This window comes from Diaphorina citri, unplaced genomic scaffold (genome assembly GCF_000475195.1).
Source record: "Diaphorina citri unplaced genomic scaffold, Diaci psyllid genome assembly version 1.1 scaffold411, whole genome shotgun sequence".
NCBI classification, from domain to species: Eukaryota; Metazoa; Arthropoda; class Insecta; order Hemiptera; family Psyllidae; genus Diaphorina; species Diaphorina citri.
In genome coordinates, this window is record NW_007377846.1 from 124,097 (window position 1) to 152,065 (window position 27,969).

At 38.4% G+C, this 27,969-nt stretch overlaps 2 protein-coding genes across 2 annotated transcripts in view; both read right to left on the reverse strand.

Moving 5' to 3' along the window:
* Nucleotides 1-27,969, reverse strand: part of LOC103508577 (ribosomal protein S6 kinase alpha-5-like) — a 122,714-nt gene that overhangs the window by 47,753 nt on the left and 46,992 nt on the right. The window contains 1 exon segment of the mRNA XM_026823149.1: nucleotides 19,429-19,544. Coding sequence (XP_026678950.1) covers nucleotides 19,429-19,544 — 116 coding nt within the window.
* Nucleotides 2,048-2,978, reverse strand: LOC108252317. Its single transcript, XM_017443818.2, has 2 exons — nucleotides 2,830-2,978; nucleotides 2,048-2,369 (listed from the first exon to the last, which is right to left on the reverse strand). Exons 1-2 carry the CDS (start codon nucleotides 2,944-2,946, stop codon nucleotides 2,109-2,111), a joined length of 378 nt encoding a protein of 125 aa, XP_017299307.1. The 5' UTR covers nucleotides 2,947-2,978; the 3' UTR covers nucleotides 2,048-2,108.

A 27,969-nucleotide genomic window follows, 5' to 3' on the forward strand; every position in this document is an offset into this window, starting at 1 on the left:
TTGAGTTACCTTTAAAGTTTGGAAGCCAGCCTAGTTAGCTTAGTTGGTAGTGCGTCTGCCTTGTAAGCGCTAGGCCGCGGGTTCGATTCCCGCCCGGGGCGGATTGCAGATCCTACTATGACATTCGAAAAGAAGTGTTTTAGACAGATAGAGGATGAATTAGGGCATTATCAAAGTGTTTGAGTTACCATATTAAAGTTTGAGTTACCTAGTTAGCTTAGTTTGTAGTACGTCTGCCTTGTAAGCGCTAGGCCGCGGGTTCGATTCCCGCCCGGGGCGGATTTTATCCTGATGGGATAATGTTCGTTCTCGGAACGGCTGGCTTTCTCCTATCCTGTCTTCCTTCTCTCTCCGATTTCGGGACGATAAGACCCTAGAGTTACAGTTCCCTCTGTCAAACCTCTTAAAAAAAAAAAAAAAAAAAAAAAATAGAGAAGTGGTCAATGTAATCAAATTAAAATGTTCCTTCTGATATGTTTGGAAGTGTTAAAAGAGTGGCCAGAAAGGTACTCTTTTTTGTCCGTTCTATGTTAGTAATGGTTAACGCGATAGAGCTGAAGGTAGGTGGTTCGATTCCAAGTCAAGGCTTAAAATTCATCGTAGTGTATTGATTAGGGAATGACATTTAAACTGTCGCGTCGTCGGCTGAGACTAGTTCCTTTAAACCAACAGTTTTGAGAGTGTTTCTTTTTCTTTTCTTAACAAAATTATTTATCTACCTAAATGCAATCAGACTACCAAGGTAAAGGTTTATTACCTTAGAAAAAAAAACATACTACTTAGAAAAAAAACCTCAAATTGGACTGTTTTTTTTCTACATCAAGGCAGGAAGTGAACCTTTTATTATTAGTAATAATAAAGGAAGGACGGACTAAAAAGGGTGCTTAACAAAGAGAAAAAGGCCGGCGAGGTTTCAACAGAGGTGAAAAGAGGAAAATTACACGTAGATATCAAGTAGCTCAAAAGGAAAAGGTGTGCAAAATGGTGCAGGCATCAGGAAAAAGGCCTGGGATTTATGCAAAGTCTGAACTGAATTAATGACGCAAAAGGGCTGGACGGAACGGAAAACATATTCTAGAAAGACTTTAAAAGAGGCGATTGTATTCACACGATATACACATTGGGAAGGTACGCTTGGCCCCTAAAATCTTAAAACAACAAACACAAGAGCCTTGATAAATTTCCAAACACTGGCACACCGCTCGTGCAGAAATGATTCTCATTCAGAGGCAATAAGTTGGTGAAAATAATTCGAAATCCAAGTGCATTCAAAGAGAATTTAAAACATGATTAATATACGAAGAGAAAAACGATTACGCTGCTATTACATAGGGCATTGGTAAACCTAGTGAGCGACAGGCCCTTGACAGTGGCATTAACAGAAGGTTGAAAATAAATTCAATGCTACTCACAACATTCAGAACACACAGTGGATGTGAATATAGTGTTTTCACACAACACTGTTTTGAATAAAGGTCATCCGTATGTTAGAGAGAATCTAAATGGATTGTTCAGAACACAAGTCGGGATTCAATATGGAGTTGAAACACAATCATATGTTTGATGTTTCTACTAGTGATATGAAATATAAATACTTCGTCCCCGGTTATTCATAGGCGGTTCTTGCCTAAATTTTTGGGGGGGCTTGATTTTGAAGGTACACCTTATTCAAAATTTTGATTTAGCTCTATGTAAATGGATTGTTCAGAACACAAGTCGGGATTCAATATGGAGTTGAAACACAATCATATGTTTGATGTTTCTACTAGTGATATGAAATATAAATACTTCGTCCCCGGTTATTTCCTATTTATTTAGTGTTTGTGAGCTTCGTTATTCTTATTGTCCGCCAGGTAGGTAGTTGGTAAGTATTTTGACGAACTGATATGGCAAATAGTTCAGTAGAGCGGAAAGTAAGTGAGCAAATAATGGAATAGACTTCAGTAGACAGAATTCCTAGACGAAAAGAACCTGGAATATTGTTTCTGAACAACGACACGTAGATCATAATTGTATAATTGTCTAATTTGAAGAGAATATTTATGAAAAATGAATTAAATCAAGACATTACATAATAAGAAGTATGGTCCCTAAAAGTACAGAAGTACTTACAGGGATAATGAAGAATAATCATGTAAAGAATATTGTAATGAAAGAATAAACTTATTATTATTATTTACTTTTGCTATGTCCAGATAGGTTAGTAGAAGTCTAGTGGAACTGCTGGAGGAGTAGCTATCTCCACTAGACCTATGACTGGCGGTACTTAGTGGAGTCCCCGGTAGAGATGAGTTCCAGTTGTTGGATTTCAGAGTGGGAGTACCATTGCCACTACCTTCTGATGCTGGGGTTGTACGTTTGGGCTGCTTCTGAGAAACAAATAAAGAGGAGAACATTATTTATTTAGCTGTATCTAGGCTTAATAAATTCTTGAATGGAAGGTAAACACAAGACGAGGTCAACGCCAGGGGAATTTTCTAAAACCTAATGCTTAAGGTGGTCTACTGTCCACACAAAGTCGACTGTGACGTGAAGTAGTGTCCTGAACGATATTACCTACAATATTATGGGAAAACTTTGAACTACATCTTTTTGACTCCCCATGACTTCACGTGACGTGATGTGATGGTAGTGTGTTTCTACCTTTATAGTTTTTGCTAACTTCTATACCTCGGCTGGGATTGAACCCATGCCCTCCTGATTACCGGGCGAGCATTTCGACCACACACCATCGAGGCAAGGCTTTTTTCGATCGATTTTCCTAAAGGTTTTCTGATTATTTATTTATTTCTGTCAAATTTTCCTATATTCCTGGCTTGAATATGTTACCTGAGATTCTGGAAACTCCTGCACAGGACTGAGTATAGTGGTAGATGGGTCCTCAGGAGTGTAATAGTCAGATTCTTCTCCTATCATACTGGAAGTTCCTGGTGTAGTAGATGACATAGCTGTGTCTACAGTACTACCGCCACATCCAGCTGTAAATATACAACAAAATATTCAATACTAATCTATGTAAATATACAACAAATTGGTGGTAGATGGGTCCTCAGGAGTGTAATAGTCAGATTCTTCTCCTATCATACTGGAAGTTCCTGGTGTAGTAGACGAGTTCGGTCCGCTCTTCCAGCTCTTCAGTCTGTTGAGCTTACAGTTTCAACTCAAGCTTAACTTCGTAAGTTCGTACACAAAAAGGCCACTTGGAGGCTTTTAGGTGTACGGGGGAAACAGCTCTAAAAGTCGGGTTAAGCTTATACGAATCTACGAATTTCTATATTAACCTAATGTTGATGTAAGAAACAGAACTTCGAACCACATGCTGAACCAAAAGGACTTACCAATCAAGTTATCCGAAAGGGATTGTAACGTGAGATTGAAACGAAGCAGAACGAACAAAACGAGGAACTATTAAGAGACTATAAAGTTTAGATAAAGTAAACAATGTTAAGATGAGACTGTAGATCCAGGAGTTGATGTAACAACGATTAACGTTAACATATTGATAGATTCTGACGTAACTTTGTGAAGATTCATCTTGAAAAGAAGAACACAATAGCTTTTACTAGCTTTTACCAACTGTGAAGAGTAACAGCTATTGTGTTCTTCTTTTCAAGATTAACGTTAAGACAATGCGACCCAAACATGGACACATGTGTTGAGCCTAGACTCCTGATGATCCAGCATCTTTTACTCCCAGATTAACATGGTCATTAGTACCGTCACTCATTGCTCATTGTAGAGGACACCCGTCCGAACATTATCCACAGCAGCTGGTATTTAACCTTGGTGGTCGAAGCAACTCATACTAACTTGTAGTCATACTACCGTATCTATTATAATTCATGATGGACTCTTGCACTCTTACAAACTGTGTCCACCAGACTTGCACACCCTCAATGAAAAGAAATGTGATGCGAATGTGCAGGTAGGATATGCAACACCTTGCTTTATCACTGGGTTCAGCTGCACTATTGTGCACAACAGATGCAACTCAGGGGGATCTGATTCCATGCACTTGAATGCATAATGTAAATCAAACGCACACAAGCCATCTGACGCGAGGATCAACCGCCCAAGTTCTTTAACTTAGGCTTATCTACCACTACTACCAATAGTGAAATAACCAATGTCAACTAAAAAAGGTTAAAAGGGATACTGACAATATGTACTAACAGTAATATTATTACTGACCAACAAGATATTAGCATTACAGTGACTTTTTAAGTGCCCGACAAATCAATGTTTCAAAGACCAAAGAAACGCGATTTTCTTTCATCTGACAAGACAGGAAGATAGAACTCCTTAAGACCAAAAGTGAACCTCACCCTGTATATCTAGCATCAGTACATGAAGTCAAATCAATAGATACCCCAGTACACTAACTACGTATAAGTCATACACACGACAAATACTCCAATATCCGAATACATTCAGTCGTACACACGACACAACGCCCATGCCCATACTCCATACGATTCACCTTGATCTAGGAGCAAACGACACGGCAAACCAAGGCCTCATGTCAAGATATACAGAACCAGTGGCGCTGCAACGGTGTAATACTGAACTACTAGCAGTGGCGTAGCGTGGTCTAAATTCAAGTGTAGGGCGTGTTGGGCTTATGCACAGGTCTACCAAGTCCCATCACAGTACATGCCATTAATATTTATGGGCATTAGAGTGAACTTTTGAGTTGTATGGCCGCCATACACGCCATACATACACGCTACGCCACTGACTACTAGTATTCCATTGGTAGTGAAATGTGTACAATACTTTGAGCCCAAGATATACAATGCTGAAGAACTGAAGTTAGTAGCGCTGCGACGGGTCGCACGGTGTAATACTGCACTACTAGTATTACATTGGTAGTGAAGTGTGTGTAAAGGTGTGTCCACACATAGTCGATCTACTAGTATTACATTGGTAGTGAAGTGTGTGTAAACGTGTGTCCAGTGTCCACACATAGTCGATCTACTAGTATTACATTGGTAGTGAAATGTTTGTAAAGGTGTGTCCACACATAGTCGATCTACTAGTATTACATTGGTAGTGAAGTGTGTGTAAAGGTGTGTCCACACATAGTCGATCTTACCCTGTATATCTAGCATCAGTACATGAAGTCAAATCAATAGATACCCCAGTACACTAACTACATATAAGTCATACACACGACAAATACTCCAATATCCGAATACATCAAGTCGTACACACGACACAACGCCCATGCCCATGCCCATACTCCATACGATTCACCTTGATCTAGGAGCAAACGACACGGCAAACCAAGGCCTCATGTCAAGATATACAGAACCAGTGGCGCTGCAACGGTGTAATACTGAACTACTAGTATTTCATTAGTAGTGAAATGTGTACACTACTTTGAGCCCAAGATATACAATGCTGAAGAACAAGGCCTCATGTCAAGATATACAGAACCAGTGGCGCTGCAACGGTGTAATACTGAACTACTAGTATTACATTAGTAGTGAAATGTGTGTAAAGGTGTGTCCACACTCCACACATAGTCGATCGAACGAGATGAATCCATATTGTCGAGGCAAGATATACAATGCTGAAGAACTGAAGTTAGTAGCGCTGCGACGGGTCGCACGGTGTAATACTGCACTACTAGTATTACATTGGTAGTGAAGTGTGTAAAGGTGTGTCCACACATAGTCGATCTACTAGTATTACATTGGTAGTGAAGTGTGTGTAAAGGTGTGTCCACATAGTCGATCTACTAGTATTACATTGGTAGTGAAGTGTGTAAAGGTGTGTCCACACATAGTCGATCTACTAGTATTACATTGGTAGTGAAGTGTGTAAAGGTGTGTCCACACATAGTCGATCTACTAGTATTACATTGGTAGTGAAGTGTGTAAAGGTGTGTCCACACATAGTCGATCTACTAGTATTACATTGGTAGTGAAGTGTGTAAAGGTGTGTCCACACATAGTCGATCTACTAGTATTACATTGGTAGTGAAGTGTGTAAAGGTGTGTCCACACATAGTCGATCTACTAGTATTACATTGGTAGTGAAGTGTGTGTAAAGGTGTGTCCACACATAGTCGATCTACTAGTATTACATTGGTAGTGAAGTGTGTGTAAAGGTGTGTCCACACATAGTCGATCTACTAGTATTACATTGGTAGTGAAGTGTGTGTAAAGGTGTGTCCACACATAGTCGATCTACTAGTATTACATTGGTAGTGAAGTGTGTGTAAAGGTGTGTCCACACATAGTCGATCTACTAGTATTACATTGGTAGTGAAGTGTGTGTAAAGGTGTGTCCACACATAGTCGATCTACTAGTATTACATTGGTAGTGAAGTGTGTGTAAAGGTGTGTCCACACATAGTCGATCTACTAGTATTACATTGGTAGTGAAGTGTGTGTAAAGGTGTGTCCACACATAGTCGATCTACTAGTATTACATTGGTAGTGAAGTGTGTGTAAAGGTGTGTCCACACATAGTCGATCTACTAGTATTACATTGGTAGTGAAGTGTGTGTAAAGGTGTGTCCACACATAGTCGATAACCAACAGTTTTGAGGGTGTTTCTTTTTATTTTCTTAACAAAATTATTTATCTACCTAAATGCAAGCAGACTACCAAGGTAAAGGTTTATTACCTTAGAAAAAAAAACTTACTACTTGGAAAAAAAAACCCTCAAATTGGACTGTTTTTTTTTCTACATCAAGGCAGGAAGTGAAAGTTGTACCACACATTATCAAGCTAAGTGTTTGAAGTTACATGAGAATTTCAAATTATAAAAAACAAACATGGTAAATTTAAGAACTTAAAACAAATTCCGGTCCTTAAGCCAAAATATAAAATTCGGTGTAAAAAAGAAAAGAAAAATGAGACTTCAACTCCTGAAATGGCCTGAAATTTAGGTGTTCATGTGCTCAGTTTTTAGGTTTTATTCCCCCCCTCGAAAAATGTTCCAAGTCCGAAAATGCGTTTTTGGAGCTCCTTAAAATTTTCATACCAGATTTTATCATTTTTACTTTATACATTACAAAAATTAATTAGAAAATATTGTTCAACTTCGTCTGTCCTAAGTTTTTTTTTGCCACCCTGTAGCTAGCAGGTTCAATACTTCCTGTCCAGCGATTGCCACTAACTCAGTAGCTACTCTGATAACTCGTTCACCTAGCTCTAACACCAAGCTTGCTGCTAAGTTGACTTATCCGGTGTTCTCTCGTGAGTCAATATAGATCAGATTTCTGTGGTAGAACTTCTTGAACTCTTTGTTTAGAACGAGGTGAATCCATGTTGTGGAGGCAGTGTGGACCCTAGAGGTTGAAACGAGTTTCCCATTTTCGAGAGGTTTCATCGTCAGTTCCTCACGAGTAACTCCGGCACTGCCCCTCCTGATAGTGTGATAGTGAGTTATGTCATTTTTTTTCTCTCCTCTAGGTTCCTCTAATTTAATGTAGTCCATAAAGTATCTATCCGCCAATGAAGTGTGTATCTAGCGCTCGTGTAATGATTTATACGAACACCTATTGTTAAGAAACGGCGAGGCTGTGTTAATTATGCGTATGCAGAACTATCTATTCCAAGCGATAGAGCTTGGTGTACGCGGTTAATTGTTTATCCATCGAGATCCCATAGCGTGATAGAGGTGGACAAATTTATTGAAGATTTATGCAAAACACCGGCCGAAGCGATTACTTCCTATTTGAAGCTCGAGAGAGAAAGGTATTGGGTCAAGGAGGAAGGTGCTTAACAAAGAGAAAAAGGCCGGCGAGGTTTTAACAGAGGTGAAAAGAGGAAAATCACACGTAGATATCAAGTAGCTCAAAAGGAAAAGGTGTGCAAAATGGTGCAGGCAGGAAAAAGGCCTGGGATTTATGCAAAGTCTGAACTGAATTAATGACGCAAAAGGGCTGGACGGAACGGAAAACATATTCTAGAAAGACTTTAAAAGAGGCGATTGTATTCACACGTTATACACATTGGGAAGGTACGCTTGGTCCCTAAAATCTTAAAACAACAAACACAAGAGCCTTGATAAATTTCCAAACATTGGCACACCGCTCATGCAAAAAAGATTCTCATTCAGAGGCAACAAAAGTTCGTGAAAATAATTCGAAATCCAAGTGCATTCGAAGAGAATTTAAAACATGATTAATATACGAGGAGAAAAACGATTACGCTGCTATTACATTGGGCATTGGTAAACCTAGTGAGCGACAGGCCCTTGACAGTGGCATTCACAGAAGGTTGAAAATAAATTCAATGCTACTCACAACATTCAGAAACACAGTGGATGTGAATATAGTGTTTTCACACAACACTGTTTTGAATAAAGGTCATCCGTATGTTAGAGAGAATCTAAATGGATTGTTCAGAGAGAGAGAGAGAGAAGGAAGAGCAGTTAGAAAGCGGTAATGGGATTGGTTGAAAGAGATGGAAAAGGGAGAGGGAGAGAGAGAGAGAGGGGGATATGATAAAGGTCAAATTAGAATGAGACAGAGACCTACAAAACGCAATAGAAAAGAGAGGAAGGAAAGAAAGAGAGAGAGAGAACTAGTCAGGTAATCTATTGGCCGATATAATAACTGTCATGGTCAGTTGAGAAAAAAATCTGGTGTGAACATCACACGACTTTCTATTACATTTGCAGAATACGTAGGTATTTGAAAAGAAATAGAAAATAAAAAATTCTTTCTATTTCTTTCAACTGTAACAAAGTCCGACTGTGATAAGAACTGGTGCATTTTTGCAAACACAGGGAAGGGGAATCCTTCTCGGGCGAAATTTTTCCAATATTGATAACGGTTGAATGAGTAATCTTTAGAAATAGTAGGTTTGTAGGATTCGCTGAAGCTTCTCCTGATTTCTCAACTTTTCCACGACCTTTTCTATCTGAAGTCCATGGAATACAGTGACGTCATGAACAATGGAGGATATCGGATCTTTCTCTTCACAGCCACTGATAGAATTTAATCCAAGAATGTTATTTTAGTATTTTTAGTGGTGTTATTGATTTGATAGTAACATTTTACGACCTCTTCTATCTGAAGTCCATGGAATACAGTGACGTCATGAACAATGGAGGATGTCGGGTCTTTCTCTTCACAGCCACTGATAGAATTTAATCCAAGAATGTTATTTTAGTATTTTTAGTGGTGTTATTGATTTGATAGTAACATTTATGGTGGTGTTCATTACTTGTGAGTTTCTTTACATTTAGTAGTGGATTACTTTGAACCATTACATCATCGCGGGTTCTGGGAACTCATTTCAGTCCCCCATCCTCGATTCTATAAGCAATTTTGTGGTTCAGATCACGTGCTGTGTGGTTTTCAACGTTGGGGATCAGCTACAACCGGTTATCGCGTTGATCTTTCAGATTCCTCGTCTATTTTGCAAATTGATTTGTACTCCTCATATAATCAGTATTGAACTCTTGAGTCAAAACTGTTGACGTAATGGGATTACACGTCCCACATGGACGTCTAATTAAAGCCCTGCACTCCATTAATTGGAATTCTTACCTGGTGAGCAATAATTCACAGTCTTTTGTATCTTGTCGTTCTTCGAAAAGTCCTACATCTCTCTGGTGAGGGACTTCCTCACTAGAGTTAATTGGGTTTCTTGAGAAATGGTGAGGCCCAAACTCAAGAACATAAATAAGTTATTTAACACAAAAGAAGAGAAAAGGGCAGAAGGGCCCTAAGACGAAGAAAATAAAAGCACTTTGTTTACTCGAATAGAATAATAGATAGGTTTGTTGTATACCTATGAAATAGTAGGTATACCTACCTTTAATTCATGGTATACCTATAGGTAATAAATACACAAATAGATAGGTTCATAGGTATAATAGAGGTAACTTTGTAGTAAACCTACACTCAAGCACAAGCACAAAAAATTCTGACAACTCTTTCTGATTTTTTTTTTTTTTTTTTTTTTATTTAAAGTCAATATTTAAGGGTATTTGAGTGAAATTTCGAGTGTATGGCCGCCATACACGCCTTATATGGACGCTACGCCACTGTTATTATTATTTTTTAAACAATTTAAAAGTCCATGTTGTTGACTCTAAGATACACTCTTTCGTTTTCTAATTGACTCAATTTTTCAATGAAAATATTGTTGTTAAAGGGGAAGGGGAAATTTGGGTTGACTGGAAACCAGTTGATTTTGGAAAAAAAAAAAGTTTCAAAGACATTCTGTGCCGAATTTTCGGCACTCCAGTGTATCGATAGATAGGTTCATAGGTATACCTACAGGTATAACACATAGATAAGTTCATAGTACACCTCTAATAGGTTGGTAAGACGGTAAGTAAATGCAATTAGAACGTTGCTAGATAAAGTAGCTGCCAAGCACCTTTCCCTGCAATTACTATAGGAAAAAAAAAAAGTTCCAAAGACATTCTGTGCCGAATTTTTGGCACTCCACTGTATCAACAGATAGGTTCATAGGTATACCTACAGGTATAACACATAGATAAGTTCATAGTACAATTCTAATAGGTTGGTAAGACGGTAAGTAAATGCAATTAGAACGTTGCTAGATAAAGTAGCTGCCAAGCACCTTTCCCTGCAATTACTATTGTTACAGTGCCCAAGTAAACACAGTAATTATAATTTTTTATCAGAAACAAACTGCTACTTAGAGAGAACTACTGCTCAGAAGTACTTGAATTTTCTACGAAGTTCCTTGGATTTTCCATTGAAAAATAAAAACAACAAACAAACAGAAGCTATTGTACACCAAAACCTACCAAAAACAAATCATATACAATTATACCCACTACTATAGGAACCTATGCAGATGACACTGTCCAAAAAGCCTCTGCCAAACCGAAGTCCAAAAGCCGAAAAACCTGCTGAAAACGGTCAAAACGGATCATTTGAGTGCCTGATGTTCTGAGGCAGACCAAACCTGATTTGCTGGACTGATGGATGATATACAGGGTGGTTCGTGATTTGCGAACCACGCTTATATCTCAGAAACGGCTGGGAATTAAGGAATGAAATAAACGGCATCATGTAGATGAAATTTTAATGATTAGAATGGCTTTTTTAAATTTGCAATTTTTTTGCAAAACGGCCCATTTTTTGCCAAATATAGGTCACTTTTATGGGAACCCCCATATAAGCGTGGTTCGCAAAAATCAGCATAAAATTTTAATTGAAAAAATGTATTCACTCGAAAAAATTTGCTCTACAAAAATTCTGTACACTGTGAGAAAGAAAAACAATTTCTTAATTATTTCTTTAGTTTTTGTATTATTCACTTAACTATTTCAACAACAATCAACAACAACAAACAAATTTATAAAAGCTGTTCAAAATGAGATCCATTTCTTTGTACACAGTAACGCATTGTTCGCTCTAACTCAGGACCAACTGCGTTGTTCATCAAATCTGGGGTCACTGACGCACACAAAATCGCGATTTGTGCAAATTTTTGTAGAGCAAATTTTTTCGAGTGAAAAATTTTTCAATTAAAATTTTATGCTGATTCCAAAAATTAAATAAAAAATAGGGGTTCCCATAAGGAACAAATTGACAAATTGACCAGATTAGTAAAAAAATTTAAATTTTGTGATATGGATATTTTAAATTTTGTGATTTCATAGTCCACTATGTCAAATCAATGAGTCACTCAGTCCTAATCCCAGGCCAACATTTCACGTGACAACTACCCACCCGTCTATCTCCCAGTATTTCCCTGTACTGTCTCCTTGGATTACGATAAGATACCTCCGAGCCCCGTGCCATTCTTTGCTGATAGAGAAATCGTTCGCGGAATTCGCCAAACACCGAGCGAATCAAGGTGAGGCCAACCAATCATGTAGAATATTGCCACAAACCTATCCACCCAGAACAAGGTTAGCGCGATGCATAGTTCGCGTTCAAATTAATCAATTCGCACCTCGTGTGGTGGGAGGAAAATGGGCAAACGAGATGTTGACTTTTAATAGTATAAGTTTTAGTTCTAAGGCGTAGATTAAGAAAATTGTAAACACCGAAAGGTAAAAAATACAATAAAATATATAAGTGTGATACTTGTGGCCGGGCCTACAGCTCTTCCAGCTCTTCAGTCTGTTTACAGTTTCAACTCAAGCTTAGCTTCGTAAGTTCGTACACAAAAAGTCCACTTGGAGGCTTAGGTGTACGGGGAAAACAGCTCTAAAAGTCGGGTTAAGATTATACGAATCTACGAATTTCTATATTGACTTAATGTTGATGTAAGAAACAGAACTTCGAACCACATGCTGAACCAAAAGGACTTACCAATCAAGTGATCCGAAAGGGATTGTAACGTGAGATTGAAACGAAGCAGAACGAACAAAACGAGGAACTATTAAGAGACTATAAAGTTTAGATAAAGTAAACAATGTTAAGATGAGACTGAAGATCCAGGAGTTGATGTAACAACGATTAACGTTAAGACAATGCGATATGGACACATGTGTTGAGCCTAGACTCCTGATGATCCAGCATCTTTTACTCCCAGATTAACATGGTCATTAGTACCGTCACTCATTGCTCATTGTAGAGGACACCCGTCCGAACACTATCCACAGCAGCTGGTGTTTAACCTTGGTGGTCGAAGCAACTCATACTAACTTGTAGTCATACTACCGTATCTATCATAGACTCTTGCAAACTGTGTCCATCAGACTTGCACACCCTCAATGAAAAGAAATGTGATGCGAATGTGCAGGTAGGATTTGCAACACCTTGCTTTATCACTGGGTTCAGCTGCACTATTGTGCACAACAGATGCAACTCAGGGGGATCTGATTCCATGCACTTGAACGCATAATGTAAATCAAACGCACACAAGCCATCTGACGCGAGGATCCACCGCCCAAGTTCTTTAATATAGGCTTATCTACCACTAGGTACTACCAATATTGAAATAACCAATGTCCACTAAAAAAGGTTAAAAGGGATACTGACAATATGTACTAACAGTAATATTGTTACTGACCAACAAGATATTAGCATTACTGACTAACAGTGACAAATCAATCAATGTTTCAAAGACCAAAGAAACGCGATTTTCTTTCATCTGACAAGACAGGAAGATAGAACTCCTTAAGACCAAAAGTGAAACATTAACAATTGGCGACGCAAGAACTTTCCATCGATCAACCAAATGCCAATCCAAAACGGTATGACCTCTGACCAAACTACTGATCAAAGTTTGTCGTCTGTTCAAGCTCAGACTAACGTCACGTAGACATTGAATCTGGTAATCTAATCTGTGACAAACCAGTAACACAAGTTAGTCGCCGCGGGCAAGGTCTGAGCTCTGGTCACTTTGAACTTTCAACGATTTGTACAAATTTGGATCTGGTAATCTGTGACAAACCAGTAACACAAGTTAGTCGCCGCGGGCAAGGTCTGAGCTCTGGTCACTTTGAACTTTCAACGATTTGTACAAAGTGTTAACACATAATACCCCCGGAATCCGAAGAGAATGTATATGAGGAAAGAGAAATTGGATTCGATTTGTTGTTGGAAGAAATTTGAGTGTTAAGACTGTTAAGGTGTCTTGTCTGTCTCCTAAGGTGATGTAATTCGGGACACTTTCATATTTCTCATGGACGACGGACAAAGTTACAGTCATCTATCTACATATCCAGAGGGAAAAATTAAAACTTTGGAGACTATGATCTACAAGACGAAACGGTACAAAAATTGCGGTAAAAGTCCATCTAGTACTTTCTTGAATGTAATAGAAGGCTCACTTGAAAGCAGGTAAACCTATGGCTACCTTTGATAAATAAGAAAATGCCCTGGACTTTCATATTTATTAATTAATTTATTGTTGTTGATAGAGGTTTTGTTATTGTTACTTTCTTTCTATCTGTTAAGGTGTCTTGTCTGTCTCCTAAGGTGATGTAATTCGGGACACTTTCATATTTCTCATGGACGACGGACAAAATTACAGTCATCTATCTACATATCCTGAGGGAAAAATGAAAACTTTGGAGACTATGATCTACAAGACGAAACGGGACAAACATTGAGGTAAAAGTCCAACTAGTACTTTCTTGAATGAAATAGAAGGCTCACTTGAAAGCAGGTAAATCTATGGTTACTCGTACCTTTAATAAATAAGAAAATGCCCTGGACTTTCATATTTATTAATTAATTTATTGTTGTTGATAGAGGTTTTGTTATTGTTACTTTCTTTCTATTTCTTTCAACTGTAACAAAGTCCGACTGTGATAAGAACTGGTGCATTTTTGCAAACACAGGGAAGGGGAATCCTTCTCGGGCGAAATTTTTCCAATATTGATAACGGTTGAATGAGTAATCTTTAGAAATAGTAGGTTTGTAGGATTCGCTGAAGCTTCTCCTGATTTCTCAACTTTTCCACGACCTTTTCTATCTGAAGTCCATGGAATACAGTGACGTCATGAACAATGGAGGATATCGGATCTTTCTCTTCACAGCCACTGATAGAATTTAATCCAAGAATGTTATTTTAGTATTTTTAGTGGTGTTATTGATTTGATAGTAACATTTATGGTGGTGTTCATTACTTGTGAGTTTCTTTACATTTAGTAGTGGATTACTTTGAACCATTACATCATCGCGGGTTCTGGGAACTCATTTCAGTCCCCCATCCTCGATTCTATAAGCAATTTTGTGGTTCAGATCACGTGCTGTGTGGTTTTCAACGTTGGGGATCAGCTACAACCGGTTATCGCGTTGATCTTTCAGATTCCTCGTCTATTTTGCAAATTGATTTGTACTCCTCATATAATCAGTATTGAACTCTTGAGTCAAAACTGTTGACGTAATGGGATTACACGTCCCACATGGATGTCTAATTAAAGCACTGCACTCCATTAATTGGAATTCTTACCTGGTGAGCAATAATTCACAGTCTTTTGTATCTTGTCGTTCTTCGAAATGTCCTACATCTCTCTAGTGAGGGACTTCCTCACTAGAGTTAATTGGGTTTCTTGAGAAATGGTGAGGCCCAAACTCAAGAACATAAATAAGTAAATAACACAAAAGAAGGGAAAAGGGCAGAAGGGCCCTAAGACGAAGAAAATAAAAGCAATCAAAAGAGGATACCGATTAGTTGTCACAAAAAAAAGAAGGCCATCATAAATTTATAAACAAAAGAGAGTTACGACTCGAAGAAGGAGACATCAAAGAATTTAATTATTACAAAATGTGTATAGGTATAATCGATAGGTATAACAAGTTGCCAACCTTTCCAAGTCTTTTTGCATACGGTGCTTTCAAAAATAGAACAAAAACACCAAGTAAATATTGAACAGGAAGGGCACCCTTCCACCAATAGCAATCAAAAGAGGATACTGATTAGTTGTCACAAAAAAAGAAGGCCATCATAAATTTATAAACAAAAGAGAGTTACGACTCAGTTTGACTTGAAGAAGGAGACATCAAAGAATTTAATTATTACAAAATGTGTATAGGTATAATCGATAGGTATAACAATGTATAACATGTTGCGAACCTATTCAGTATTCATGTATAACAAGTTGCCAACCTTTTCCAAGTCTTTTTGCATACGGTGCTTTCAAAAATAGAACAAAAACACCAAGTAAATATTGAACAGGAAGGGCACCCTTCCACCAATAGAATCCGAAGGTACCAAAGACCCTCTAGTCACGAAGAAATCCAAGAGACGAAACATAATAGGGAGATCCCCACTGTCCACACACTTACGTCAGGCGCTGTTGAGCCTACCTGATTACTGCCTAGTGCAAACAAGGTAACATTGCAAACAGGTTTAGAAAAGGTATCGTAGGAAATAATGATCGAGCAGAACCGAGCTTACTGGATATAGAAGTGTGCGACCAGGTGTTCTAGGAGACAGGGCTTCTCAAACTGGTGACCCGGGTTCCGTTCTTCGAAATGGAGAATTCTTTTTTCACGTGCAATTTGTCATTGAAATTAAAATTGTTAATAATAAATATTGTTGTGGTGCAATATTTGGAACATTACGGATCGCAGTGATGCACAAATGGTACCTGTAGAGATAGTATAAGTAGATATTGTAGATGAAGGAATGAAGCCACCAGCGTTTTCTCTGTATTGGAGGCATTCGGTAACACATTATTTGCGCTATCACTGTTCGCAAGGTTCAATCGTGGATGCTCCCTAATTATGCCCAGCTACCTTGGAAAAAGGTCACGGAAAACCGAAAATTTACTCAATACATTGCTTACCTTCCTAGAGGATAAGGAAAGTAAAAACTGATTGAGTTCAAATAGATCACGAGGACACCTCACAACTCCTCTAGAATTACATCTGGAAGATCAAAAGAATCTTTTCCATCACCTGTCTATGGTTATGGCTATGGGTTCAGAAGACTCTGGATTCGGAGGGTGTAATGAAACACATTCACCATCTGATAAAATGTATCATGGGATATACGATGTAGTATGAAGAATAGCTCATCTTTTCCTTTTGTCTTTTCCTTGTGTCATGGGGTGCTCGGTTGGAATTACTTGACGAAATACAATCGGTCTGTATTGGAATTACAAGAGGGGAGGAAGTGCAACTGCAATACCAGATGTAATCAAGGTCATTACACTTATGACGTCACACAACGTACCAATCCCCCCCCCACCCCTTTGTCGAGATATTAACCTCCCCTCCTCCTCCTCCTCCTTTTGTCTATTATGGGTTTGCGAAAAAGGGGGCAGACAATATTGGAATTACAGGTCGAGTAAAAACAGGGGGATTTTGAAATGAGGGTGTTTGCACCTTATCCTGATGAAATCTAGTTCTGGTCACAACACCCACGAGTTAATTTTTCGCCCCCCTTGTTACAAAAAATTCAGTAACCCCTCTCCCCCAGGATCCTGTTACAAAATACCCGGTATTCTCTCACCCTTTTTTCTGCCGATGGATAACGATTTCCGTTTTTTACCTCCTTCATTAGTGGGTTTCTTTCTGATGTTGCCCGTCTAACGAGAGACATACTATGGAATGGGTTTGATACGACACAGACCACACGAGTCAGTTGTTTCAGTGCTACGAAATAACGGCGGCGATAAAACACTAATCACTGCCACACTATTTTTGGCTGTTTATGTCCTCTGCCATGAGCAATTTTTGGTCCCGTTCGCCCTATGCTATGGTATATCGTCAGCGATAGGTATATACCTAGGTACACATGGCAGTGAAGGTGCTGAAAAAAAAGCTCCTTCTAATTGCTCATTAGGCCAGGCATTAGAAGGAGCTTTTTTTTCAGCACCTTCACTGCCATGTGTACCTAGGTATATACCTATCGCTTTTAGTACAGTCACAAGGGTCGCTATTAGGCCGTTTGTTTTGTTTTTCGCCCATGATTTATTGTTTGTTTGTTTTGTTCCTCATCCGTCATCTGCCTTCATGTGTACGACGTCACTCATACTGCCTCACTCTATAACTGCACTCATACTACGTACCTCACTAACTCCATAACTCACCTCTCATTTACATATTTTCATATATTTTTTTCAAGAGGATTGAACAAGTTAATATTATTGTGTTTTTTTTTATAGTATAGGTATAGCTTGCAGTATAGGAGTAGCTTAAAGTAGATGATTATTACGAGTTATGCGTTTATTATTTTGTAAAGTTTCAAAAATTCTTGGTCTATTCATATTAACTGTGTAAACTTAGTTGATGACGCATCCACTCAAACCCGTACTGAGTGCAAAGTTCTCAAATTGGGTTGTTTTGAGACTTTTGAGACTAGTAAAAATAGAGATATGAGCAACAATCTTAGGATTACCTGGTCCGATAAGTCACCATTGAGAGTTCGGGCCCCCTTTCTTAAGTTAAAAAGCAAGTTAGGGAATTCGTAGATAAAACAATATAAAATGTGTACCTTGGCAGAAAAGTTGTACATTGGACAAAATTTTGCAACTCAGTTAGAAGTTGCAACTTGCACAAAATTTGCACATTGGACAAAATTTGCAAACTCCACAGTGTTGCACCTCGGACAAAACTTGCACCTCGCAGTGTTGCACCTCAGATAGAACTTGCAACCGAGCAAACTTTGCGTGTTCAGAACCACATGTTGCCGCTTACAAAATGGCAAATCCGCTTTCCCCTCTATCAGCTCTGAGCAGTGATAATGATAAGATAATATCTGAGCAGTGATAATGATAAGATAATATCTGAGCAGTGATAATGATAAGATAATAGGGTAGGGTGGGGACAAGATATTCGGGGTAGATGGGGCAAGATATTCGAGGTAGGATGGGGTAAGATATTGGATGGGGTAAGATATTGGATGGGGTAAGGTTGCATTCCGTGATCTATGTCAGTTAGGAGACGAGCGTGCAAATTAATTATACCCACCCCGGGGGGCGGGGCGGCAGGGGGGATTCGAGAGACCAAAAGGCAACAAGGTTGACGAGATAATGGATTTATTAATTTATTATTAGGGGAAAGGAGGGAGAGGGAGAGACTGTGAAGGGATAAATGAGGGGTAGCTTTTTGACCTTGAGAACTAATTTTTCATTTAATTTTATTCTTTTTTACTTTCTATTACTACAGTATAGCGAGCTATACTAGTAATGAAAGTATTGCAATCGGTCCAAATTTTCAAAATCGGGAAAGGCATGTTTCTGATGATTCCTATCTTGTTGAGTTCCTTGGTTAAGTTAATTATTGAAACTGAACGTCCTAAACTCGACCTTAGTCCTTACATATAGTCAGCGCGCAGCGCAGCACTAGCGGTAGTATAACGTTGAATTCAACAGTTCCCTACGATCCTACGAAGCACTAATGAGTTAATCAATGTTGTACTCGGTTGGTAACTGAACGGGTGACCGTGTGAGACCGTTTTTAGGGAGCACTCCTCTTCTTGGGAACAAGTGAGGAGCTGGTTGAAACACAAGCGAAAAGGACGAGGCAGGAAAGTCTGATATGACCTAAGCAGTTAAAAGGCTGCCTCTCATATACCAAAAAGAATATCCTTCCGTATTGGAATCGCAGCTTTCTGTCATGTCCAGCATTTTTTATTGCCTAAGAATTGTACAATTTTCTACCAGTCCTAGGTTCCTACGAGTATATCCTCAAGAATCGCAGATCTGCCAATCTTAGTTTGACCGTCAGACAAGGCTGATTTGGTGATTGCTCCGAACACCTTGGACTTCAAGCTATCAAGGAGACGGGTGATGACATAACTATCAACATTCCTAGTAGTATAACTACCAGCTTTGAGTATTGCAGACCTTGGTTTGAATCCCGTGAAAGACGCAAAAAACTTTTGACTTCTAAAAGGGTGAGTTAAACGAGTTAAAGTTAAACGAGTGTGGTTGTATTATTAATGGTTTATTGTAATATTGGTAAGTTAAAGAACGGATTTCTTTAAATTACCGAAATTTCTTTAACTCTATAAGAAAAGAATAAGCTTTTATTAATGTTAGAATAAAAGTATAGGTGCTGGTACTTACTTTGTGTAAATGTTCTAAAGCTAGGATGATTTCACCGATGTAGATTCGGACTTCTTCCTCGGTGAAATTGTTTCTTTGGTACAAATGTGTGAACAGCTCCCCACCGCTGACATAATCTGGAACACAGAACCAAAATGGGTTACTTAATAGTCCGGTCAACTCACTCGGAAAAAAGTCCAAAAGCTAGTCAGCAAAACAAAATAAATACGCAATGGATTAATTTGTAGTCCGGTCAACAGGGCGATTTGTAGAACTCAATAAAATATCCAAAAGCTATAGTCAAAAAGTATGCCATTTGCCAAGAAATAGTCAAAATAAATAGGCCAAAACCAAACCAAAATAGCCCCAACGAAAAAGAATATTATGGAATATGTTCAACAATTATTAGATTAACATGCGAAGCAAGAAAATAGAAAAATACATAGATAGAGAAAGAGAAAAAGACATAGAGAAAGAAAGCAATATAGATTATAGAGAGATAGAGCTAGGGAGGGAAAGAGAGCAATTTGTTAGAAATATAAAATATCACTCAGTCAGAACTTTTATGGCCGCTCGAGTGAGTTTTAATCATTACTATTACCTCTTCCCAGAAACCTAGTTAACCTATTTTGGATCAAAAATCAGGCTGAAGAATCTTTCGAAAACAATTTGGTTCTTTTTGAACTGAATGTGTCGGTAGCGGTAGACTTAAAACTAAATTTGACTTTTATGTCGTCAATAATACTGGCATCATTTTGTTCTAAATGTTGTTATATTAGAAACAATATGATTTTCTATACAAGTATCTATTATAATAAATAGTTAATCATCTCCTCTTTGCACGTTTTTATCAAGGAAATTTATGAAAATGTGCACACTGCACACAGTTCTATCTGCGATTGAACATGTGCAATAGACCATCACGCACTAGACCTTTTCCAACAATATATTCAATTTTCCTCAACAAGCATGAAGCCACGTCAACACAATCACTACACACGTCCGAATCTCTCAAACCGGCTAGCAGCTATTGTAGAAACTCATATCCGCACTTGTAACACCTCTGGCATTGAAACATGTTATGGAACTAGAACAGAAAACTACTAATCTCGCAACGCCAAGGACAATGCAGTAAGAAATAAAGCAACAAAAATTCAACAAGAGAGCGAAAAAATGCACAGAAGGTAAATGAAAATAATGACGATGATTGTAACGAGAGAATGCGGAGCAGAAGGCGGAAGAAATGGAAGACTACACATAAACAACTCAACAGATTAGACAGCAGAGAACAAAAGAGAGAAATGATGTCAGCCAGAAAGCCAAGTAGAGAAGAGCGCTCGAAACAAAACGACTATTTTAACGTACAATATTTGTAGAAACGAACAAAAAAAGTGAGCGAAAGAAGGAGAGAAAGCAATAAAGTTATGAAAGTCTGCGTCGTCGGGTTGGGTGGAAGAGCCAGGGGGAGCTGAAAAGCACGTGCTTTCTATGTAGGTCAGCGCAGCAGCCATTATCGTTATTTTTCCTTGTGGCGTTCTGAATTTAAATACGGTTTCTTTTTTTGTTAGTTCCAATTTCTTCCGCCATGTGGATACATGCAACGTGTACTTCAACATGAATAATATAGCACTAATCTCTATGGCTCTGTTGATGTAATGTTTACACACTCGTAGCTAGAAATCTTTGATCTTTATTTTTAGTTCACATGGGAAAAACATTGTAATGTACAAATGTAGAGTGCGATCAGGCTATCACCTAAACGGGCGGCATCGGCATCAAAGATTACAATATTTCTCAATGGGTACTCAATAGGTATTTCGCTGACATGTGAGTACCGAAAAATCGATTTGTGATGTAAAAAAGAAAAAAAATCAAGAACTGACGAATTATTGGTTATTTTTCCAGAAGTTCATTTAGTCAGTTCTGTTTTTGAATTAGGTTTAGGGGAACTTTGCTCACTAATTTTATACCCACCCCAAAAAAGATTAGAAATCAATTTTGTACCCCGCCTTTTATTCACTTCATAATTTGTGTGCTCCTCCTTCACGTAGTACCTACCTTTCTTTCCCCTCATTGCACTCCTCTTTCCTCTAATATCACTTCTGCTTCACTGCATTGGCGGCGTGTACGTACGTACGTTACGTACAGACCATGGGCTAAAAACCACTTTTTTGGAATCAGGGGACCCCAAAACGGATATTTCCACCCATTTCCCGATTTTGAAAATTTGGACCGATTGCAATACTTTCTCATTACCTTGTATAGGTTCCCTATACGTAAAGGTAATAGAAAGTAAAAAACAAGGAGGGAGATAGATAGTTGAAGGAGGGGAGATGAGAAGAAGAAGAGGGGAAAAGAGAGAGCAAGGAAAGAGAAGTAGAGAGAGAGAGAGAGGGAGGGAGGAAGAGAGAATGACAATAAATTTGATTATTGTATTTAATTAGATTTTTTCCTCCCTGCTCTGAAATATTAATGGATGACTATTTGTGGGAACATAAATATGACACACATGGGTAGATACCTAATACCTACCTATCTACTACTGTTCCACAGTACATAATTATGTAATTTTATTTCACCTATAATATGTACATGTACCTATCCCTGTTTAGTGTAAGTATACAGGGAAGAGGAGGAGGAAAAAGAAGAAGAAGAAAAGAGGGGAATGAGAAGAAAAAAGAATAGAAAAGGCAAACTAAGAAAGGAGAAGAAGAAAAAGAGGAGGAGGAGGAGGAAGAAAAAGAGGAGGAGGAGGAAGAAGAAGAAGAAAAAGAGGAGGAAGAAGAAGAAGAAGAAGGAAGTGAATGGAAAACAGTCTGGAAATATTACAATACTTTGCAGAATCCCGTAGGCCTTATCAGGAGAGAGAAAAAAAAGAGAAAAACTTGGAAAATTTAGTAGACAGAATTTTTTCCCCGCCTCTTCAGCAACAGGGATGGGGTTAGAAGCAGATGGGATGGGATAGGAGCAGACGGGATGGTATGGGTGCAGACGGGATAGGATGGGAGCAGACGGGATGAAAATTATATCACTAGAAAAACACTCGCAAGCAAATGGCTCAGACACAACTTATCACCTTTCATACATATTTCATACATTTTTTTTTTATTTTCCATTTTTTTCATACCTACATTTTTTTTTTTTTTTTTTTTTTTTTTTTTTTTTTTTTTTTTTTTTTCGCTGGCAACACTGTGATTCAGCGAAGCCTGTGATTCCTTGCTCTGGGTTTCAGCGATGGAAGGCTCAGCGTTTTACTTTATACCGATGGATAACGATTTCCGTTTTTTACCTCCTTCATTAGTGGGTTTCTTTCTGATGTTGCCCGTCTAACGAGAGACATACTATGGAATGGGTTTGATACGACACAGACCACACGAGTCAGTTGTTTCAGTGCTACGAAATAACGGCGGCGATAAAACACTAATCACTGCCACACTATTTTTGCTGTTTATTGTCCTCTGCCATGGAGCAATTTTTGGTCCCGTTCGCCCTATGCTATGGTATATCGTCAGCGATAGGTTATATACCTAGGTACACATGGCAGTGAAGGTGCTGAAAAAAAAGCTCCTTCTATTGCTCATTAGGGCCAGGCATTAGAAGGAGCTTTTTTTTCAGCACCTTCACTGCCATGTGTACCTAGGTATATACCTATCGCTTTTAGTACAGTCCACAAGGGTCGCTATTAGGCCGTTTGTTTTGTTTTTCGCCCATGATTTTATTGTTTGTTTGTTTTGTTCCTCATCCGTCATCTGCCTTCATGTGTACGACGTCACTCCCATCTGCCATCACTCTATTAACTGCACTCATACTACGTACCCTCACTAACTCCATAACTCACTCTCATTTACATTATTTCATATATTTTTGCAAGAGGATTGAACAAGTTAATATATTGTGTTTTTTTTTATAGTATAGGTATTAGCTTGCAGTATAGGAGTAACTTAAAGTAGATGATTATTGACGGAGTTATGCGTTTTATTATTTTGTAAAGTTTTTCAAAAATTCTTTGTTCCTATTCATATTTAACTGTTTAAACCTTAGTTGATGACGCATCCACGTCAAACCCTAACTGAGTGCAAAGTTCTCAAATTGGGGTTGTTTTGAGACTTTTGAGACTAGTCAAATAGAGATATGAGCACCATCTTTAGGATTACCTGGTCCGATAAGTCACCATCTGAGATGGTTCGGGCCCCGCCTGTGTGTCTTAAGTTAAAAAGCAAGTTAGGGAATTCGTGATAAAAGAACAATATAGAAATGTGTACCTTGGCAGAAAAGTTCGTTACATTGGACAAAATTTTGTCAACTCAGTTAGAAGTTGCAACTTGCACAAAAATTTGCAACATTGGACAAAATTTGCAAACTCCACAGTGTTGCAACCTCGGACAAAACTTTGCAACCTCGCCGAGTGCGTTTCACCTCACCTCAGATAGAACTTGACACGCGAGGCAAACTGTTGCGTGTTCAGAAGACCCCGTGGGGATGTGCGCCTTGACCGAAGACATGGGCAAAAATCCGCTCTCGTGTTTGTCCCTCTATCAGCTCTTGAGCCGGAGTGAAATGATAAGAGTAATATCGTTGGCGTAGGCGGCGCCAGTGATATGATAGCGAGAGATTAACTATGCTGAGCAGTGTGGGAATGATCTGGAGTGACTCAACTGCTCTTAGGTAGGATGGGGTAAGATATATTGGATGGGTAAGATATTGGATGGGGTAAGGTTTGCATTCCGTGATCTATGTCAGTTAGGGGACGAGCGTGCAAATTTAATTATACCCACCCCGGGGGGCGGGGGCGGCAGGGATATTCGAGAGACCAAAAAGGCAACAAGGTTGACGAGATAATGGATTTATCTAATTACTTTTAATCAAGAAGTTCCAGTTTTCGATCAGGGAGTATAATAGGAAGTGTCAGAGAGCGGAGAGTTTTTTTTTACTTTCTATTACTACAGTATAGCGGAGCTATACTAGTAATGAAAGTATTGCAATCGGTCCAAATTTTCAAAATCGGGAAATGGGTGGAAATATCCGTTTTGGGGTCCCCTGATTTCAAAAAAGTGGTTTTTAGCCCATGGTCTGTACGTTACGTACGTACTACAGGTTTAAATGGGAAAAAGTAGAAAGATGTGAACAAAATATTTTTTCAATTTAGATTACCTAGGTACACCTTTAATTTGTCCTCGAAATGATGCACCTAACTTTTATGTCTTCACTGCGTGCTTACTCCGGTCACCCAGATTACGATTAGAACCTTATACTTCTGAGCTAATGGGGCTAGGTGGCTAGTTTCTTTTATATTTCAAATAGATTCTAGTTGAAAAGTACTTCAGTGGAAAAGTGGAATGTACCTGATCTGATAGATAACGAACTTGTTCACCTGATGTTTTGGCTCAATGATTTCTTAGCGAGGTTATCTCTGTCGAAAAATTTCCCACACAAAGACTAAAGACAAGAGTTGTGAAGTTTAGGTAGCTAAAAACTCTTTTGGTAAATATCATACTAGTAGGGGACATACATGACAGAGGTGATATGGAAATTACACACAAAATGGAGAAAACACGGTCAAGAAATCATTTGAAACGTATACAAACCTGTTTAGGCTAAATAGGAAATTGGTATGAAAGCACGTGGACAACAACCATGAAGTTTAGGTAGCTAAAAACTCTTTTGGTAAATATCATACTAGTAGGGGGGATACATGACAGAATTGACAGAGGTGATATGGAAATTACACACAAAATGGAGAAAACACGGTCAAGAAATCATTTGAAGCGTATACAAACCTGTTTAGGCTAAATAGGAAATTGGTATGAAAGCACGTGGACAACAACCAACAACCTATCACATATACCAGCGCACATATCTCATTTCGAAAAGGTAATAAACCATCTAAAACATGCAGTTATACCCGTGGTTACTAACAAGACAAGAGTACTCAATGCTAACCAAATATGTAAATTTGTACAATGAGACCAACCCGTCAAAAAAATAAAACGACCAGTAGTGCCAGCAAAGCATGAAGAATTGGGCGAGCGTGAACCAACCAACACAAGACAAGGGGAACCAAATCGACCAATAAATCAGATAATGATTCGAATGGCATATTTAGGACAACCAAACTAACGGGTCTCGAAATTTGAGAGGAAACGAACATGTGAGGAACCTGAGAACGTGGTAGTCAAACAATTAGAAGTAGACAAGGTAGAAGCCCTTATTAGCAGTACAGACACGATAGAGATCCCACTGTGTCTGATGAATAATAAAGTACTGTCGTCCCATCTAAATCAGATTGGAGAGGATGCCCAGAAACCTAGTTAACCTATTTTGGATCAAAAATCAGGCTGAAGAATCTTTCGAAAACAATTTGGTTCTTTTTGAACTGAATGTGTCGGTAGCGGTAGACTTAAAACTAAATTTGACTTTTATGTCGTCAATAATACTGGCATCATTTTGTTCTAAATGTTGTTATATTAGAAACAATATGATTTTCTATACAAGTATCTATTATAATAAATAGTTAATCATCTCCTCTTTGCACGTTTTTATCAAGGAAATTTATGAAAATGTGCACACTGCACACAGTTCTATCTGCGATTGAACATGTGCAATAGACCATCACGCACTAGACCTTTTCCAACAATATATTCAATTTTCCTCAACAAGCATGAAGCCACGTCAACACAATCACTACACACGTCCGAATCTCTCAAACCGGCTAGCAGCTATTGTAGAAACTCATATCCGCACTTGTAACACCTCTGGCATTGAAACATGTTATGGAACTAGAACAGAAAACTACTAATCTCGCAACGCCAAGGACAATGCAGTAAGAAATAAAGCAACAAAAATTCAACAAGAGAGCGAAAAAATGCACAGAAGGTAAATGAAAATAATGACGATGATTGTAACGAGAGAATGCGGAGCAGAAGGCGGAAGAAATGGAAGACTACACATAAACAACTCAACAGATTAGACAGCAGAGAACAAAAGAGAGAAATGATGTCAGCCAGAAAGCCAAGTAGAGAAGAGCGCTCGAAACAAAACGACTATTTTAACGTACAATATTTGTAGAAACGAACAAAAAAAGTGAGCGAAAGAAGGAGAGAAAGCAATAAAGTTATGAAAGTCTGCGTCGTCGGGTTGGGTGGAAGAGCCAGGGGGAGCTGAAAAGCACGTGCTTTCTATGTAGGTCAGCGCAGCAGCCATTATCGTTATTTTTCCTTGTGGCGTTCTGAATTTAAATACGGTTTCTTTTTTTGTTAGTTCCAATTTCTTCCGCCATGTGGATACATGCAACGTGTACTTCAACATGAATAATATAGCACTAATCTCTATGGCTCTGTTGATGTAATGTTTACACACTCGTAGCTAGAAATCTTTGATCTTTATTTTTAGTTCACATGGGAAAAACATTGTAATGTACAAATGTAGAGTGCGATCAGGCTATCACCTAAACGGGCGGCATCGGCATCAAAGATTACAATATTTCTCAATGGGTACTCAATAGGTATTTCGCTGACATGTGAGTACCGAAAAATCGATTTGTGATGTAAAAAAGAAAAAAAATCAAGAACTGACGAATTATTGGTTATTTTTCCAGAAGTTCATTTAGTCAGTTCTGTTTTTGAATTAGGTTTAGGGGAACTTTGCTCACTAATTTTATACCCACCCCAAAAAAGATTAGAAATCAATTTTGTACCCCGCCTTTTATTCACTTCATAATTTGTGTGCTCCTCCTTCACGTAGTATGTAGCTAGAAATCTTTGATCTTTATTTTTAGTTCACATGGGAAAAACATTGTAGTGTACAAATGTAGAGTGCGATCAGGCTATCACCAAAACGGGCGGCATCGGCATCAAAGATTACAATATTTCTCAATGGGTACTCAATAGGTACTTCGCTGACATGTGAGTACCGAAAAATCGATTTGTGATGTAAAAAAGAAAAAAAATCAAGAATTGACGAATTATTGGTTATTTTTCCAGAAGTTCATCTAGTCAGTTCTGTTTTTGAATTAGGTTTAGGGGAACTCTGCTCACTAATTTTATATTGTCAATTATAACCTCCTCCGAGTACAAAACAGTTTCATGATCCCAGATAATTCTCTCCGGGGGATTGGAACTTTGCATTTCATTAACAACTTTCTCAAATAGCTGTACAATCCTCCGCATCTCACTGAGGTGTAGGGAGTTCCTCAATGTGTTTAGCAACTTCAGCTATTAGTTTGAATACGTTCTTGATAATTACTTTCTTAATGGCTGTTACTTCTGTAGTTGTCTTTCCCTATAGGTCTCGATATTGCTTGGAACTGTTCTTACCTAAACCGAGCAGTATGAATTCTGTTTCAAGGTAAAGGCAGTTGGTTGTCGCACCAAGACATTCATCAGGCATGTTGCGATATATCGGCATATTTTTAGAGATATATCGATATAATTACCGATATACATATATATCAGAAAATTTAAAATATCGATTTAAGATGTCAAGTTTTGTTTTGTTTTGTTTTTTTTTTTTTTTTTTTTTTTTCACCTTGTTTCCCACTTAGTTTATTTTGAATCGGAAAGCGGG

Excerpts from the sequence above, each read along its gene's own strand:
- LOC108252317 (XM_017443818.2), bottom strand. The coding sequence starts at position 2,946 with ATGTCATCTACTACACCAGGAACTTCCAGTATGATAGGAGAAGAATCT. Across the intron at positions 2,370-2,829 it reads AGGAGTTTCCAGAATCTCAG|AAGCAGCCCAAACGTACAAC; the intron begins GTAACATATTCA and ends TTTGTTTCTCAG.